The 15,177-nt window shown below is 38.5% G+C and overlaps 1 protein-coding gene across 2 annotated transcripts in view; it reads right to left on the bottom strand.

The window, feature by feature from the left end:
* Positions 1 to 4,559: 4,559 nt before the first annotated feature.
* The window catches only part of GAD1 (glutamate decarboxylase 1), a 42,336-nt gene continuing 31,718 nt past the window's right edge, over positions 4,560 to 15,177 (bottom strand). For both annotated transcript variants that reach the window (XM_054044513.1, XM_054044512.1), the window contains exons 14-17: positions 14,345 to 14,494; positions 12,473 to 12,580; positions 11,459 to 11,548; positions 4,560 to 9,125 (exon numbers count right to left, since the gene is read on the bottom strand). In XM_054044513.1, coding sequence (XP_053900488.1) covers positions 8,952 to 9,125; positions 11,459 to 11,548; positions 12,473 to 12,580; positions 14,345 to 14,494 — 522 coding nt within the window. In that variant the 3' untranslated portion in view covers positions 4,560 to 8,951. The remainder of the gene's footprint in view (positions 9,126 to 11,458; positions 11,549 to 12,472; positions 12,581 to 14,344; positions 14,495 to 15,177) is intronic.

A 15,177-nucleotide genomic window follows, 5' to 3' on the forward strand; every position in this document is an offset into this window, starting at 1 on the left:
TGAAGACTCATAATAATGCAAAATAGTTCCAAGTTGTAAACTAACCCTGAAACCCAATTCAATAAAGTGCAAACAGTATAATAGGAAAAATGAAACTGATATTAATAAGTTTAAACTGACCTAATTAACTGCAGACCTTTACATACCAGTAAATTAACAAAATTTGTTAATTTTTGTTAGTTAATTTGCAGTACTCTGTACTTGTTGTTAGTACATTCAATATACATACCAAAAAAAAAAAAAAAAAAAAAAAAAAAACAACAACAACCCAACAACCTTGAAACCAGGAGACAATGGTTTAAAAACATCCAGAGATTATGCAAACAAGGTATAACCATGAAAAATTAATGAATATTTAAAATTAGTTATTTTTCCAAAGCAAAATCTAGTAATAACTAAGAGCCAATTAGTTTTGTCCAAAAAAAAAAAAAAAAAAAAATTCCTCAGTCACACTCACACCTGTGAAATCCCAATAGTAACACTCACCAGGCCCAGTTCTTCTGACATGTCAAAAATAAAGAGCCATAATCTCTGAGCCCAGCCAGCTGCTACTCTTACTCCATAATTCTCCATTAATCTGTCTCAGGAGAAGGAATCTATGACTTGCAGAAAGCCACAAACTTCCAAACCCAGGTTTTGAGACTTGAAGTAGCCACAACATTCAAAAGCCATAAGCTAACATCTTCAGCTCCATAAAATTCTCAGCAGCTTCTTCTTCTTCTCTAGCATCTGAAGTGTTTTTGTGTATCAAGTTCTACAGTTCAAATGCCAAGTAACTAACAAGAAACAACACCTTTTTTCTGCTGTTCTCGCTCTTCTAAACACTTTCCACAGTGTAGGGCCAAAAATGGTACTGTGCAAGCAGTATGTACCAGATCTACATTCTGAAAAGAACTAATAGTGGGGCACATCAGTAGTTCTCAGGTGTTTATTAATATTCCTTGGACTAGAAGATGTACCTCACATTTCTAAAATTACACTGCACATCCATAGTTTAATTTTAGGTCCTGCTAATTGAAGTATCTGTTACTTGTTCTTAGTACATTGCTAAAAATAATATTCCTTTCTAAACAATTATTGTAGAGGTTGTCAGATATTTTCTGGCAATTCTTAGCAAGCTATTTTCCCTCTTCTTAGCCGACTCCTAAAGCACTTTGGGAATTTGGCTCAGAGGCAATTATAGGCCTTATAAAATGTCTAAACCCCCAGATTAACAGATACTAAAACCGGGGGGGACCATTCTGATGATCTAATCTGACTTCCTGCACAACGCAGGCTGAAGAATTTAATCTAAGAATTCCTGCATCAGACTCTCAATTTCGGGATTAACTAGAACACATCTTTTAGAAAGGCGTTAAATCTTGATTTAAAGATTTCAGGTCCTGGAGATTCCATCATATATATATTCATAGATAAGAGAACATTATTGCTTTCATTCTTGATGGAATGCTTCTTTTATATTGTGTCCTGACTTTTAGAATTTTTTTAAATTGTACTTTCTTACCATACATGTCCTGGAGGAAGTCATAGCCAGCCTGATCATACAATTATATGTTATATTATATGCACACATATGTTCACTCTATAAGAATTCCACTTGGACAACAGAATAGATTAACTAGTACAAATTAAAACATTTTAAATCTTGGTGTGTAACATGTTTCTGTACCTTTTTTATGTCTATCTGTACTGAGAACCTTCACCCTTTTCTTCAGGAGACTTTTCTAAAGGAACAGAGCACAAGAAGATTTTTCTTTCTTTACTGAGTCCATTGCAAAACCTATTCCCCCCTCCTCTTTTTTCCCAACTGTAATTGAAATTCTTGCTTTCTCCAGAATACTGATCCCCAATCACGCTCCGATGAAACCCAAATCACTTCACCTTGTGCAGTTCTCCTTTTAACCTTCTTTGTTTCCTGTTGATGCTGCATCTTCTCATTTTAACTTCCGCAGCTTTACTTGCTCGCTTTGTTCTTCAGTGAGTTACTATTTCCCATTGCAAGTTCTTCTTCTTTCAAATAACTTCATCCCTAGTGTAGAGGTTGTAACTGAAAATTATAAAACACTAAGGGACAAATTCAGGCCTAGTGCAAAGAGGTGAAATTCCCTTGACCTCAGTGAAGTAGCACCCACTCCCAAACAGTCTGAATTTGGGGCTAACATTTTATTAGTCAGTCAACCAGGTCTCTGCATTAGCTGATCATTCCTAAACATTCTTGGAGGAAGAAAATATTCTCCAACATAATACAATAATTATTTTATGTCAGTGCTTTATATTACACTTTTATATATTACACTTAGATATTAACCTTTAGAAAACCTTTAGAAAACTTATTTGTAGTATAAATTGACTGCCTCAGTCTGTCTGCTTTATGTAATCTTATAAATCAGAACTAGAACAGGTCCTAAAATCCTTTAGCATATAAATACAAGCAACCTCAAAGTTTATACAAATCCACATTTGTGTGCATGCTATTGAAATAAATTGACACAAATTTTAATATCATGCTATAAATAATACATAAGGCAATATTTTTTCAGCATTTTTCTGTCATCAAGCAAGAAGAAAATGTTTTTGTTATTTTGAGTACTAATTCAAATCACCTTTATTTTTCAGTGACACACATGAGGAAAGTGTTAAAACTAATTAGACTCCTATAATGGAACTGTAGTGTGCCATAGAACACAATACATTAACCAAAAGCACACTAATCTTTTGAACCATCTTCTTCAATTTATACATGTAAGATAGTATTTAAGAAATTTTATGACAAATTGCCACACGTTCATATATTTCTTATACAGGAAAAGTCTTGGCTTCTGTATTTATGATGCATAATTCAAGTCCAATTTAAAATTATCTTCTACTGCAATAAATTATGGCATTCTTGCAAACCCTGTGTCTTATTTTTACATGATAGATATTTTACATCCATGTTTAACACATAAATGATAGTAAAATATAATTAGTATTTTGCTCAACTATTACATACTCATTGAAATGCAAGTTGTGGCTGATATTAACATTTATACAATATTAGCTATAATATTCTGAATGTGTATGACCTTGATACATGTCAGTGCCTATTTTTACAAATAGTATAGAGATGTCACAATTTTTTCCCCAGCTCTGATGTAGAATCCCATTCTATAGTTGTTATGTTAGCAAAACTCCCATTGTATTTCACTTATCAGGGACTGGATTCTGCTTCCATTGAAATAAATAGAAAACCTCCCATTGACTTCAGTGGCCACAGGACTGGGTCTTTACAAAATGATTTCTTTTAAAGTTTGTTCAGGTCATTCACAACATAAAAATTTAAACCTAATTTACATATGTTTAAATGAATCATTTTACTATAACTGATTGTGTATTATAATGCTCAGTCATTCAAGATGTTGAGCATTCTAGCCCTGACCCAACACAATACTTAAGAACATACATAATGCTACGTTCGTTCGTAGTTGCATTGACTTCCAAAAGAAAACTCATGTGTTTAAAATTAAACAAGCACTTAAATGCTTTTCTGCAACAGGTCTAGGGCATTCTGCGCCTTGTAGGTCTGAACCCATAATGAGCAGGTAGCCCTTGAGCTTGCATTTGATTGTGTGTGGGTGCAGTCTGGCACCTGTGCTTTGCAGGATCAGGTAGTTGCAAGATCAGGATGCAAGTTAATACACATAACACCTCTGACCACACTTGCAAAACCTGATCCTATATTTCTTGTACATACAAAATTCCCCTTGCAGTATATGATCCCTGATCCTGCAAAGACTTACATACGTGCTTAACTTTACACAGTGTGAATAGTCCCACTGAAGTCAATGGAACTACTAAGTGTGAAAAGTTAAGCACGTGTACAAGTCTTTGCAGGATTGGGGGCCTATGATTGGGCTCATGATGATCTCTGCTACAAGGATATTAGTTTTAAATAGCAGTGAAATGCAAATATTTGGCTCTCTGTCTTCCAGAAGAGCTTGGTCCACCTCTTCTTAGTCCAGCGGTTCTCAAACTATGGGTTTGGACCCCAAAGTGGGTCAGGACCCCATTTTAATGGGGTCACCAGGACCAGCATTAGACTCGTTGGGACACAGGGCTGAAGCCAAAGCCTGAGTGCTTTAGCCTGGGGCAGCAGGGTTCGGCTTTGCCCCCCTCCCCCGGTCACATAGTAATTTTTGTTGTCAGAAGGGGGTCTCAGTGCAATGAAGTTTGAGAACCCCCTATCTTAGTCACACTAAACTCACATACTTTTATGTGAATAAGCTGAACTGGGCTTTCAGCAGTACCAGGTGAAGAGATGTTTCTGCTTTATGCTTTTCACCAGATGATCCACAATCCCTGCGAAGTAGTAAAACTTCATTACTCTGTTCATATCTGAATACTGAAGTTCTTATGCAGCTTGTATGCATGCAAGCTCCCACTGAATTCAGGATTAAAAGCTGTGTTGTGTCCTTAAGATTTGGCTCACTGTTTTTAGTGTTTAAGATTTGCTGCGAGATGTACGTATCATGTTCTTGAGGAAAAGCAGAGAACTCACAAATAATATGAGACAAATGAAACAATTTTAAGATACATTTTTATTGAAAAATTTAAATTGCATTGCATATCATTTTTATAATTTCACAGTTCTTTTAGCCACAAAACACAGAGATTCTGTTTAAAAAATTTCTTTTTATTCGTCACCATTCAAAAATCATGTTGTGCCCTGAATAAATGATGATTTTAAAATTCTGGGCTATTCTTGAGAACCTTGGTTCTGTGTATCTGCCATGAATGGTAGAATCTTGCTGTGTTCTCCAAAAACAGATCTAACAACTGAAACTGGGACTTTTCCTACTTAAAATCAACAGCTGCTTTGGTTATCCTTTTCCAAATCTAATACATCAGCTAGTAAACACCGAAGCAACAATTTCCAGTTTGGCATCTTCCCTCTATTTGGCATTTGTCAAGGTACTTTGAATTCACCCACCTTAATAGTACAGTGCTTGTCAGTAAGATTTTAAAGAAGAAATCACAACCTCAGAGTAAATTACCAACTCATTACATCAGGAAAATTGAGTTACTCATCTATAATTGTATTTCTTAGAATGAGTCACCTCATCCATTGCTTCACACTTTCTGGTCTTCTCCCACATTGCTGTGTGGATTTAAGAACAGGAGAGTTCCAGAGAGGTCTTTGTTTGAGAAGCCATAGAATATTACTCAGATGAAGATTGACTACTGAAAGGGAAATAGAGAGAATTTGTCTCATTGATGACCATGGCCATCCCCTAAATAAGGCTCTGTTAAATCAGCTATCTGAGTTGAGGTAAACCAGGACCCTGTGCTGGTGGCGATGGGCAGTCATTACTGCTAAATATCCTAATGACCGACATCAATCACAAGGAGACACCAGAAACTGGTTGTGAGCATCATTTGCCACAAAACTAATATACAGTGGTACCAGAAAGAAAAAATCCCATACATCAGGTATGAAGATAAATTTAATTCTCATGGCTGCGAGAACCACCTCAAAGATAAACTTCATGACTCTGTGATAGGCAGCAGGATCTACATTATTAAATGTCACTTCTAGATGCATACTATCATGGGCAGTAGCTAGAGCAGTCTGGTAGTTCTGATCCGGCAAAAGAAGAAACTGGGCCAAATGGAAGAGAAGCAATTTGTAGTAATCAAATTACAGTTTGCACACTACTCAGGAGAATGAGATTCTGTTCCCAGCCAATACCATTCAGGACTTGCTGCATGATCTTTGTCCTTTTCCAGTCTGCAAAATGGGGATCCTATTACTTAGCTTCCACATATGTTTCTAAAGTGTATAGAGTTCTTCAGATATTATTGTTATAAGGTGGTGATAATCTGGACACTAGGGACAGAAAGTTAAGATTTTAAAGTTAGAGCATAAAGTATGAAGGCTGCATCTTACCTCTCCAGTGGTACTGTCACTGAGATTCCCTGAGTGAGGGAATGAAGGGGGTCATAAACTCTAAGCTAAAAATTGGTCAAAGAAACCACAAGAGGCTGCTGCTGCTGTGTGTGGAAGAAGTAGACTCCCCTTTCAAGGCTGGTCAGATGTCTTGGCAATGACTATCATAGGCCATAATGTTTTTCATACACTGTGAAGAGTAGAGAGATGCTGTATTCTTCTGTAGCAGGTCTTTGAATAAAGTGAACTATTCAGAGGAGAAAAATCTCATCTATAAGCTTATGCTTCAAAAATGAATCCAGCCTTTTCCTTTCTAAGAGAAGAATTTGTTTCTGAACACCTGAGAACAGCCTTGTGAGTAGGAGAACTCTAACCTTTAATGAGAAATGGCCTGCATCTAGAGAGAATGGCATTTGATTTTAAAAGATTGAAGCCAGAACCAACACTGTTGCTGACAATATCCATGGTAGCAGGATTCAGACCTTATATCATTGACTTTTATACCAAAGGTGCTAGCATCAAAGAAGGGAAGATGTCAGGAATATTTATTCTGGAAGATCAAAATTCAAGACTGTAGAAGCATGGCCCACTGCAACTAATGTTAGACTCTTGAAATGGGTTTCTCAGTTTTTCCATTCACAGAATGTCAAAATGCCCCAGGCTTTTCTGGCTATATGAGACAGGTTAGACATGGTGTTTTGAATATCCAACTGGTATTTACTCTAAAGACCACAGGTGAGGCACAGCATAGAATTTGCAGCCCAAGGGAACCATGGTCACCTTTGTGCCTTCCCAATCCTGGGCTGCTCCAGGGGCTGGAAAGACCTAGGGGGAATGTGTAAGTTATGGCTGACTCCCTGGATTGTCCAATGAGCTGCAGTGATGTCTGGAATTTGCTTAGTGCTGTGATGTGGCCCTGCCCGACACACTCCTCCCTTCTCCAGCCCTGCCTCCAGTGTGCCGACTAAGCCAACCTTACATATGTCTTCTGCATTGCCTGTACTAAGGGAACCCTCTTCTGGCTACAGCCAATGCTTTTAGGGCCCCTTCATGCTACTGCAGCCTGTTCACATGGCATAAAGTGGGGCGGCGAGGTGCTGAGTGTCTAACCCCCTTTAAATAAATGAAAAATAACACAAAGTGTGAGGATCTTTTTGGACAGAGTCTTGCTGTAGTTTTAAATCAAAATGTGTCTATTTACAATCCTTTAATAGAATATTGTTAATGTAATTAAATTTTATTTCAGAGCTGAAAGAAAAGTAGCTTATTACAGACTTTCCTGTACAATAGCCATAGCAGCATATTTTGAAAAGATTTTGAATCAGCAGATTTCAGTTATCAGGACAATAGTCATTCTGTAGACAGAGGACTATTGAGCCTTTATTTGATTCCACTACTTTGCTGGTCTGCCAGTACAAAATCATGTACTTTGTAGAACTGATTACCTAGTTATTAAAAACTGAATGGGCTGCAGATGACTCTTGTGTCTATATTTTGAAATGTCTGATCAGTTAAAACTATGGTGACAAGCCAGCTGAATTTAAACATTCTGTGGTGAGTTTTTCTTTTCCTCTGTAAACTCCAAAATACATAGTGAATCCCCTTCTACAAAACATTAATAAACCTGGTTAACAATCTCACAGATTTGGTACAGATTTTCTTCAGGAATCTTGCCCCAGAATGTAGCTAAACTAGTCAGAGAGATTGGTCCTGAACTACAACAGAAGTACAGGGGCCTTGGTTATTATCCAATATTCACTAGAAAAGCATTCAGAACACCAGACGTACAGGCAGACATTACAATTAATAAAGGTGAAGAGTCTATTAAAGTAAAGGGATTTAATTATACTAGAGTCTATATACAATGTTAGAATTCCTAATGATCAGTAAAATTAACTGTAAGTTGTTATTTTAAGGGCACTATTATATAAATGAAAGTGTCAACTAATATTTTTATCGTCTCTTTGGCTCACAAATGCACTAAAATACCATAAACATCATTTAGAACTTCAATAATATATAAATAGGATACATTACAAATGGAAGAAAATACAAGACAACTCTTTAGCATGGTAAATCTCTGCATATAAATAAGCAAATATTTCATATACCTAGAATTGAACAGTTATCTTGCTGTAAAACTATTACATTTAATTCCTTTTCACAAAGTCATTTAACAATAATATACACAATCTACACAAATTAATCTCTAAAAATACAGCAATAATATACCTGTTACAATGACTCTGCTACTATTATCCCCTGATAGGACACTAAAGGGGAGATACAACTATCTTACTGGGGGGTGCTTTTAGGATCCATTGTTTTTATATGTGAGAGAAGCACCAACAATAAGGTTTAATACTGTTAAACATTTTCCTTAGCTCCTAAGAAGCTACATTTTTAAAAATGTTTCTTTACAGCTATTTGCATCTGTTAGACTGATCTGCTGCACATTGTCCACATCATTAACTGTTGAAAGAAAAGTTAGTTCTCTTAAAGTGGAAAACATGCTGTGGCCTAGTTCTAAATTCATTACCATTTATATATATATATATATATATGTATATATATATATACTGTACATACATATTGTGCAGAGTTCTTAATTCCTAATTTAATACTTATTAGTTTCCTGCTGACTATAATAAACAGACTAAAATAAGAATCAATAGTACACGTCAAGATAATATATTTTCTTTCAGTAAAATGACCTACCAATACATAGATGTTTCAGTAACCCATAGGTGCTGGAACTAGGGGTACTGGGGTGTGTGTGGGCTACTGCACCCCCTGGCTTGAAGTGGTTTCCATCATATACTGGGTTTACAGTTTGGTTCAATGGCTCTCAGCACCCCCAGTATACAAATTGTTCCAGCACCTCTGCAGTAACCTACAGATTTTTGTGTGTCTTAGGAGAGCGGAACATTTAGAAAGGGAATTTCCTTAAAGGGTTTTCTGCAGAACTGGGTAAAAAATAGGTGGAAAACAGTGGACTAGAGGAATAAATAGTTTGCCAAGAGTATTACAGATCCTGCCCCAATCTTTCTATTTCTTCAATGAGGAAGTCAATGTCAGACTTAGTTGCCGCCGGGTTTGAGACAACCATTCGGAAGAAGTTGACTTTATCTGCCTGTGGCTGATATCCAACCATTGTGGTACCTGACTCCATCATCAGAGCTTTGATTTTCGGTGCCACCTTTATAATTAAAACAAAACAGGAAAGAAATTTAGAACCCTTTTCCTTTCTTACTATTCACCACATTTCTTAATTTAGAAAAGAGAGCAATTACACCAGTGATAGATGTTTACATAATACTGTAGAAAAAAAATGCTTGATTACATATATATATATAATAGTGATATGTAAATTAGATGTTTAAATTCTTCCATACTTAATAATCTAAGATGTTATGATTAACAACGATGTCATCTTAAAAACCATAGCTTAAGCAAACAGTATTCCTTATTAAGCTACTAATAACATCTTAGAGTACTGGAAGAATTTACAAATCTAAATTTACATGTCACTATTTATTCTCTGATTAATTATTGGAATTCTTATAGTTTGGACAATGAAAAGTAACAAAGCCAATTTCACTCTGGTTTATAGTCTTATTTTCAATTTCTTAATGTTTCAGTATTTGGATGACAAACACTGAAAGTGCATCGTTAACTGTTAAAACAGGTCAGGAAAAGAATTCATTGGAAAATTTTAACAAACATGACTTTTTTTGTCTTTGTAGGAATTTTCAGTGGAAAATTTAGATTTTGTATAAAAAACAAGGAAAGGAAACACTTTCCATTAAAATTTTTGTTTACTCAGAAAGCCTTTCTGTCAAAAATTTTGATGGAAAATTTTCAACCAGCCCTATTGTATAAAGAAAACTTTCTACTGGTATTTTTTTTTTTAAATCATGAAAACATTTGGATTGGTTTTACAGCACCATGAAGTTATTACAATTATCTTCTTTATTTTCACTTTCAAAGAAAAAATTCCATCAAAGTCTTAACAGTTGCATAGTATCTGTCAATAAAGAGCAGAGCACCTTGCCTTTCCTTACCTAATTATGGGTCAGATTCTGCCCCCTTACTCATCTTGAGTAGTACTCTATGTGACTAAGGGTGACACAATTTAGTCTTGTGAAATCAAGAGTCTATCTGAGAAGACTCGGTAGAGTACACAGGCAAGGTAAAATGACGGTTCCCAGAACTACTTCACCCCTGACCTAGCCCCTGCCATTCAGTGTCTATCTCTGGGTGCCATATGATACTTTTTCCTTGATGTCTCACAATGTCCCATCATCAGCTCACTCTTAACATGGTCAAATCAAACACTTCATCTTTCTTCCCAGACTTTTCCCTCTCCCTCTCTTTTCTATCACCGTTGGCAATTCCATTAGACATCTTGTCCCATAGATTCACACAAGTAATTTTAATTCCTTCCTGTCCTTCTTTCCCCACAATGATGCTGCCACAAAATCCTGCTGGTTCTTCCTCTACAATATCGCCAATCTGCCCTCTCCTTTCTATTCCCACCACACAAAACTCTTGGTCAGGGCCTGATTATCTCATCTTGACAACTGTAATCTCTTTTTGTCTCTTGTATTCTTAACCTCACCCCAATCCTAACTATCCAAAATGCTGCCACAAAACAATGTACTTTAGAAGAACTGGATATGTTCCATGTCTGATTTCAAAGGAGAAATATAACTTCAGCCCCAATAAGAACAGGAGAGGAAGTGTCAAGGTCCAGAGGCCAGTCATAACATGGAACTCTGGGGTAGAGCTGGTCTGCAATTTTCCAGTGGAATAGGTTTAGAAAATGCTGATTTGTTGTACCCAAAGTGTTTCATAGCAATGTATGGGGTTCAACAAACTGACTAACCACCTGCCTGGGTTCCTGCCAGCTCAGCTGGTGTGCTGCTGAGGAGCACAGGCTTCCATGGTTCACAGCTCAGAGGAGTCCCACCATGGAGACTGCTCCTGGATCCCAGAGATTCCAGGCTCCTGGGCCCGATGGCTCTCTGAGCTGTTGACTCCCCAGGCTGCAGGAATTGGGCAGCCCAGGGAGCTAGCTGGCCTAGGAGTCTTGAAGCCCTGGGCTTCCTGGTCCTAGACAGTCTGCATGATGTGGATGCCCAAAGACACAGACCCTTGAAAATCTTACAGATGTGGACTGAAAGGGACATTATTCTTGTCACTTCCACCCATCACTGAAAAGCAGCTGTGAAAATGATAAGGATCATTGTCAAGAATCATGACAATCTCAGTGAGCAGCTGCCAGGGTCCTGCAGGAAACAATTATTTTTGGAAATACCATGTGTTGACATTTCCAGAACAACGATTTTACAGAATTCCCCATTCCTTTGCTAAACGGAAATCCCAAATCTCCATCAACTCTATTTTGGAAACCTGGCTCAGAATCAGACTCATCAATCAGCACATGCAGAGATATGTTATTTTAGATAAATGGAACCCTCTGGCTCAGAAATGAATCAATATATTATACATTTAATGTGAGCTGCATACCCTATGTAGCTTTTCTCTTCTCTCCTCAGAGTCTGGTATGCCCCTGAGACTCTGAGGAATGTACCAGAAACATACATTTGTGTGTTCAGGCTGAAAAAAGAAAAAACAAACAAATAAGTGGATAAACATAATAGGAATATATGGATCACCCACACCAATCTCCTGAAGGACAATAAATTGTTATTGAATATTTTATTACAGAAGTGGAGTCCATACATTTTATTAAGGCTGTTAGTTCTATATATTAAGAAACAATCAATTCTGTATAATATTGCTACTTCAGTCTACTTGCAGCTGCCATCTTGGATTCACTATGTATTGTCCCTTTTACAATATTCTGGAGTGCTGATGAAGTACAAACATTGTTCAACACTTATGCAATCTTAAGAGGATGTCCCTTCCAAGATTCCAGTGCCAGACAGCCCCCAGTAGTATTCAGTGACATCCTACACAGATAGGTCTGTCTTTTGGTAACTAATTTTCCTCCTCTTAGTAAATGAAGAGACAAAGCATGTATCAACCAAGACTTTATGCAGAGGCACCAGCAGCCGAGGAGGTAGCAGCTTTCAGAGAACCAGGAGTGACAACCTCTGGAATGTCAGCATGAATAGGCTTTATTAAGGCCATCTTCATACCCTAATCTGAGAAGCCAAACCAGTTCCTCTGCACTACATTCTTATGGGAATCTGGCTCTTTGTTGATAAATACCATCTGAAGTGTTCAGCTTGTGGCCCAATACAGTCCTTTAAGGAGAAAAGAAAAGAAAAGAAAAGAAAAGAAAAGAAAAGAGGGGAGGAATCCCTGTGTTCATAATTGAAATCCATATAGAAGTTCAGTATGTGTCTGGCCAAAAGTCTGCCCAGATGTCAGTTGCCATGTTGTTCTTTTTCATACATAACATGAGTTCTTGAGAAACCTGAAGAAATTTCAAGATTGCTCCAAGAAATGTATACAAACTTGGTTCCCAGATGTCAGGTTACATGAAAAATATTTTTGGTCTATGTAATGACTTACCTCTCCATCAAAAACCATCTCATATTCTTCCCTGTTTTTAATTTTAGTATAGAGGTACTCTGACAATTCCAGACATTTGTTGATCTGATTTTCAAATCCTACTGTACCCTATTTTAAAAAGAAAATGTTTTATTAGTTAAAAAAGTTTCCTCCTCCGTTTCCCCCGGAATGCCGGGCAGCCAGGAGGTGCAGTCCGAGTGCCAGGTGGGCGGCGCAGCCCTGGCCCCAGTGCCAGCTGTCCTGAGTCCTAGCGGCAGGCCGGCCCATCCCAGCCCCAGCCAGCCTGGGCCACGGAAGAGCGACGGGAACTGCAGGAAGGGGTCTGGGGGCGGAGCCTGGATGGAGCCATGCCAGGCTGTTTGGGGCGCACAGTCTCCCCTGGCCTATGATACCCGCTGCCCAGGCTCTCAACCACAAAAGAGAATGTTTGTAGTGAGGTTGGTCTGCCAAGAGAGGGCCACAGTGTGGACCGAATGACTGCTGATTTTGTCGAAGAAAGCCAAAGGCACTGAAAACACATGCTAGACTGATTTTTAGAAGGCCAACTGATCTATGGGGAACTCAGGGTTGACAGGGTTCTGTAGTCAGTCAATGGTGATTAGTATTATACATATAATATTTTCAAGTTATGGGTCACAGTTCAATTTTAATTAATCATTGGTGGATTTATGTCCTGGAGCTGCAGCCCCAAAAAGATTTGATTTGGAGAAAGAACTGGTATTCAGTGTACTCAGAACTGCCACCAAATTTGTGTTGGATACCACAGTAATTGGTAAAATGAACACAAGAAAAGATAATTTAGGATGTTCCAATAATTCTTCATGCTTTTGCAAATCTGAATGTTAATATTTTATTCAGTTGTATTTCCTTTGCTGCAGTATTTTTAAAGACTCTCTGATAACTCAGAGAAAACTTTGAAAAAATATTTTGTTTAAAAAACAGAAATAGAGAAGCATACTTGTTATTTGCTTCCCTCACTCTTAATATTAAAGAAATTTGTAGTAAACACTACAGAATGGCCACAGAGTATTACAATTTCATGTAGAGAAATAGAGAGCAAGAAACAGAAACAGGGCCGGCTCCAGGCACCAGGCATCCAAGCACATGCTTGGGGCGGGGCACCTGGTAAGGGGTGGCGGGGGGAGCGCAGCGCGGCGCGGCATTCCGCGGGCGGGGGGCGCTCCGGTGGCGCGGCTCTGGGGGGGGGGGCTCTGGCGGCACTCGGCGGGGAGGGGCAGCGCGGGGCTCGGCGCTCGGGGTGGGGGGTTCCGGCGGCGCTCGGCATGGGGGGGGGCGGGCTCCGGCGCTCGGCGGGGGGGCGGCGCGGGCGCGGCGCTGGAGGGGGGTTCCGGCGGCGCTCGGCAGGGGGCAGGCTCCGGCGGCGCGGGGCTCGGCGCAAGGGGGGGGCGGGCTCCGGCGCTCGGCGGGGGGCGGCGCAGGGGTTCCGGCAGCGCTCGGCGGGGGGGCTCGGGGGGCGGCGCTTTTTTTGCTGCTTGGGGCAGCAAAAAAGCTAGAGCCGGCCCTGGCAAGAAAGACCTATTAACAGGAAGAAAATGTGTTTACCTGCAAATCTGGGCCTCGATCCCACAAATACTTATGCACGTGCTCAACATTAGTCACATGAGAAGCCGCATTGACTTCAATGTGATTAATGTTAAGCATGAGCCTAAGTGTTTGCTGTCTCAGAGCCTTGGGAACCAATCCTGCTGTCCTTTGTCAGGCAAAGCTCTTCATAGAACCAAACTTTGTTTTCTAAGTTTTCCATAAAGTCCAAACAACTCTTTTAAAGAAACAATGTAGGTATTTTCTCTCTTACATACACACAAATGAAATATATTTCTGAGTCATTTTAATTGGGCATTTATTGTTTACCTTAGCTTTCCACATCAACCAGAATTTGAAAATGTCCACATGACGACCACATTGTATTGCTTTATCTCCAGTGTCATAGGATATATCATATTGTTTATCTTGCTGGAACAGATATCCTGCACACATCTGATTGCAACCTTGAAGTATACCCTATTATGAAAAAACAAATATATATAACACATATGTAAATATAAATATATCCATTGAATATATATAAACAAACATATATTGTAGAAAAATTATGCTTTTAGGGACCACATTTTCAGATACTGACCTGCTTTTGAGGGCATAAGCTGTAGACATAATTTTGTGCTCTCAAGTTGGTCATTTAGATGTCTACGTTCCTGATTATACAAGTGGTGAAGCTGCATGCATATCACACTGAGACATTACATGCATATCACACTGAGATAAAAATAAGTTTTAACAATACTTAAAAATAATATTACTGAAAATGCCAGCCTAAATGTATTTGAATTCTTAGTATTCCAAACAAATGTTTCCTGCCTTATACTCCTGGATTCTAGAATTTGAGACTGCTCTTTCTTAGAAAATAAGACTTTTAAGAGTTAATTTTTCATTGTTATTTTCTTTGTTGCTATATGTTTATATTGAACTGTGAGACTGCGTAAGCTCATTCTGGTGCATAAATTAACTTAAAGTGTGGAGGAAGGCTTCAACTACATTTAGGGCCCAACTCTGGTACTACTAAACATCAGTAATAAGTATGAGCATAACTGGGCCCATACTAGACACATCTAGTATGCTTTAACAATAAAAAGAAAAAGAACTGTTCTACTTCTTCACGAGCTCAATTAGTAACACTATTTTTC

This window comes from Malaclemys terrapin, chromosome 11, assembly GCF_027887155.1.
Source record: "Malaclemys terrapin pileata isolate rMalTer1 chromosome 11, rMalTer1.hap1, whole genome shotgun sequence".
Lineage (NCBI taxonomy): Eukaryota > Metazoa > Chordata > Testudines > Emydidae > Malaclemys > Malaclemys terrapin.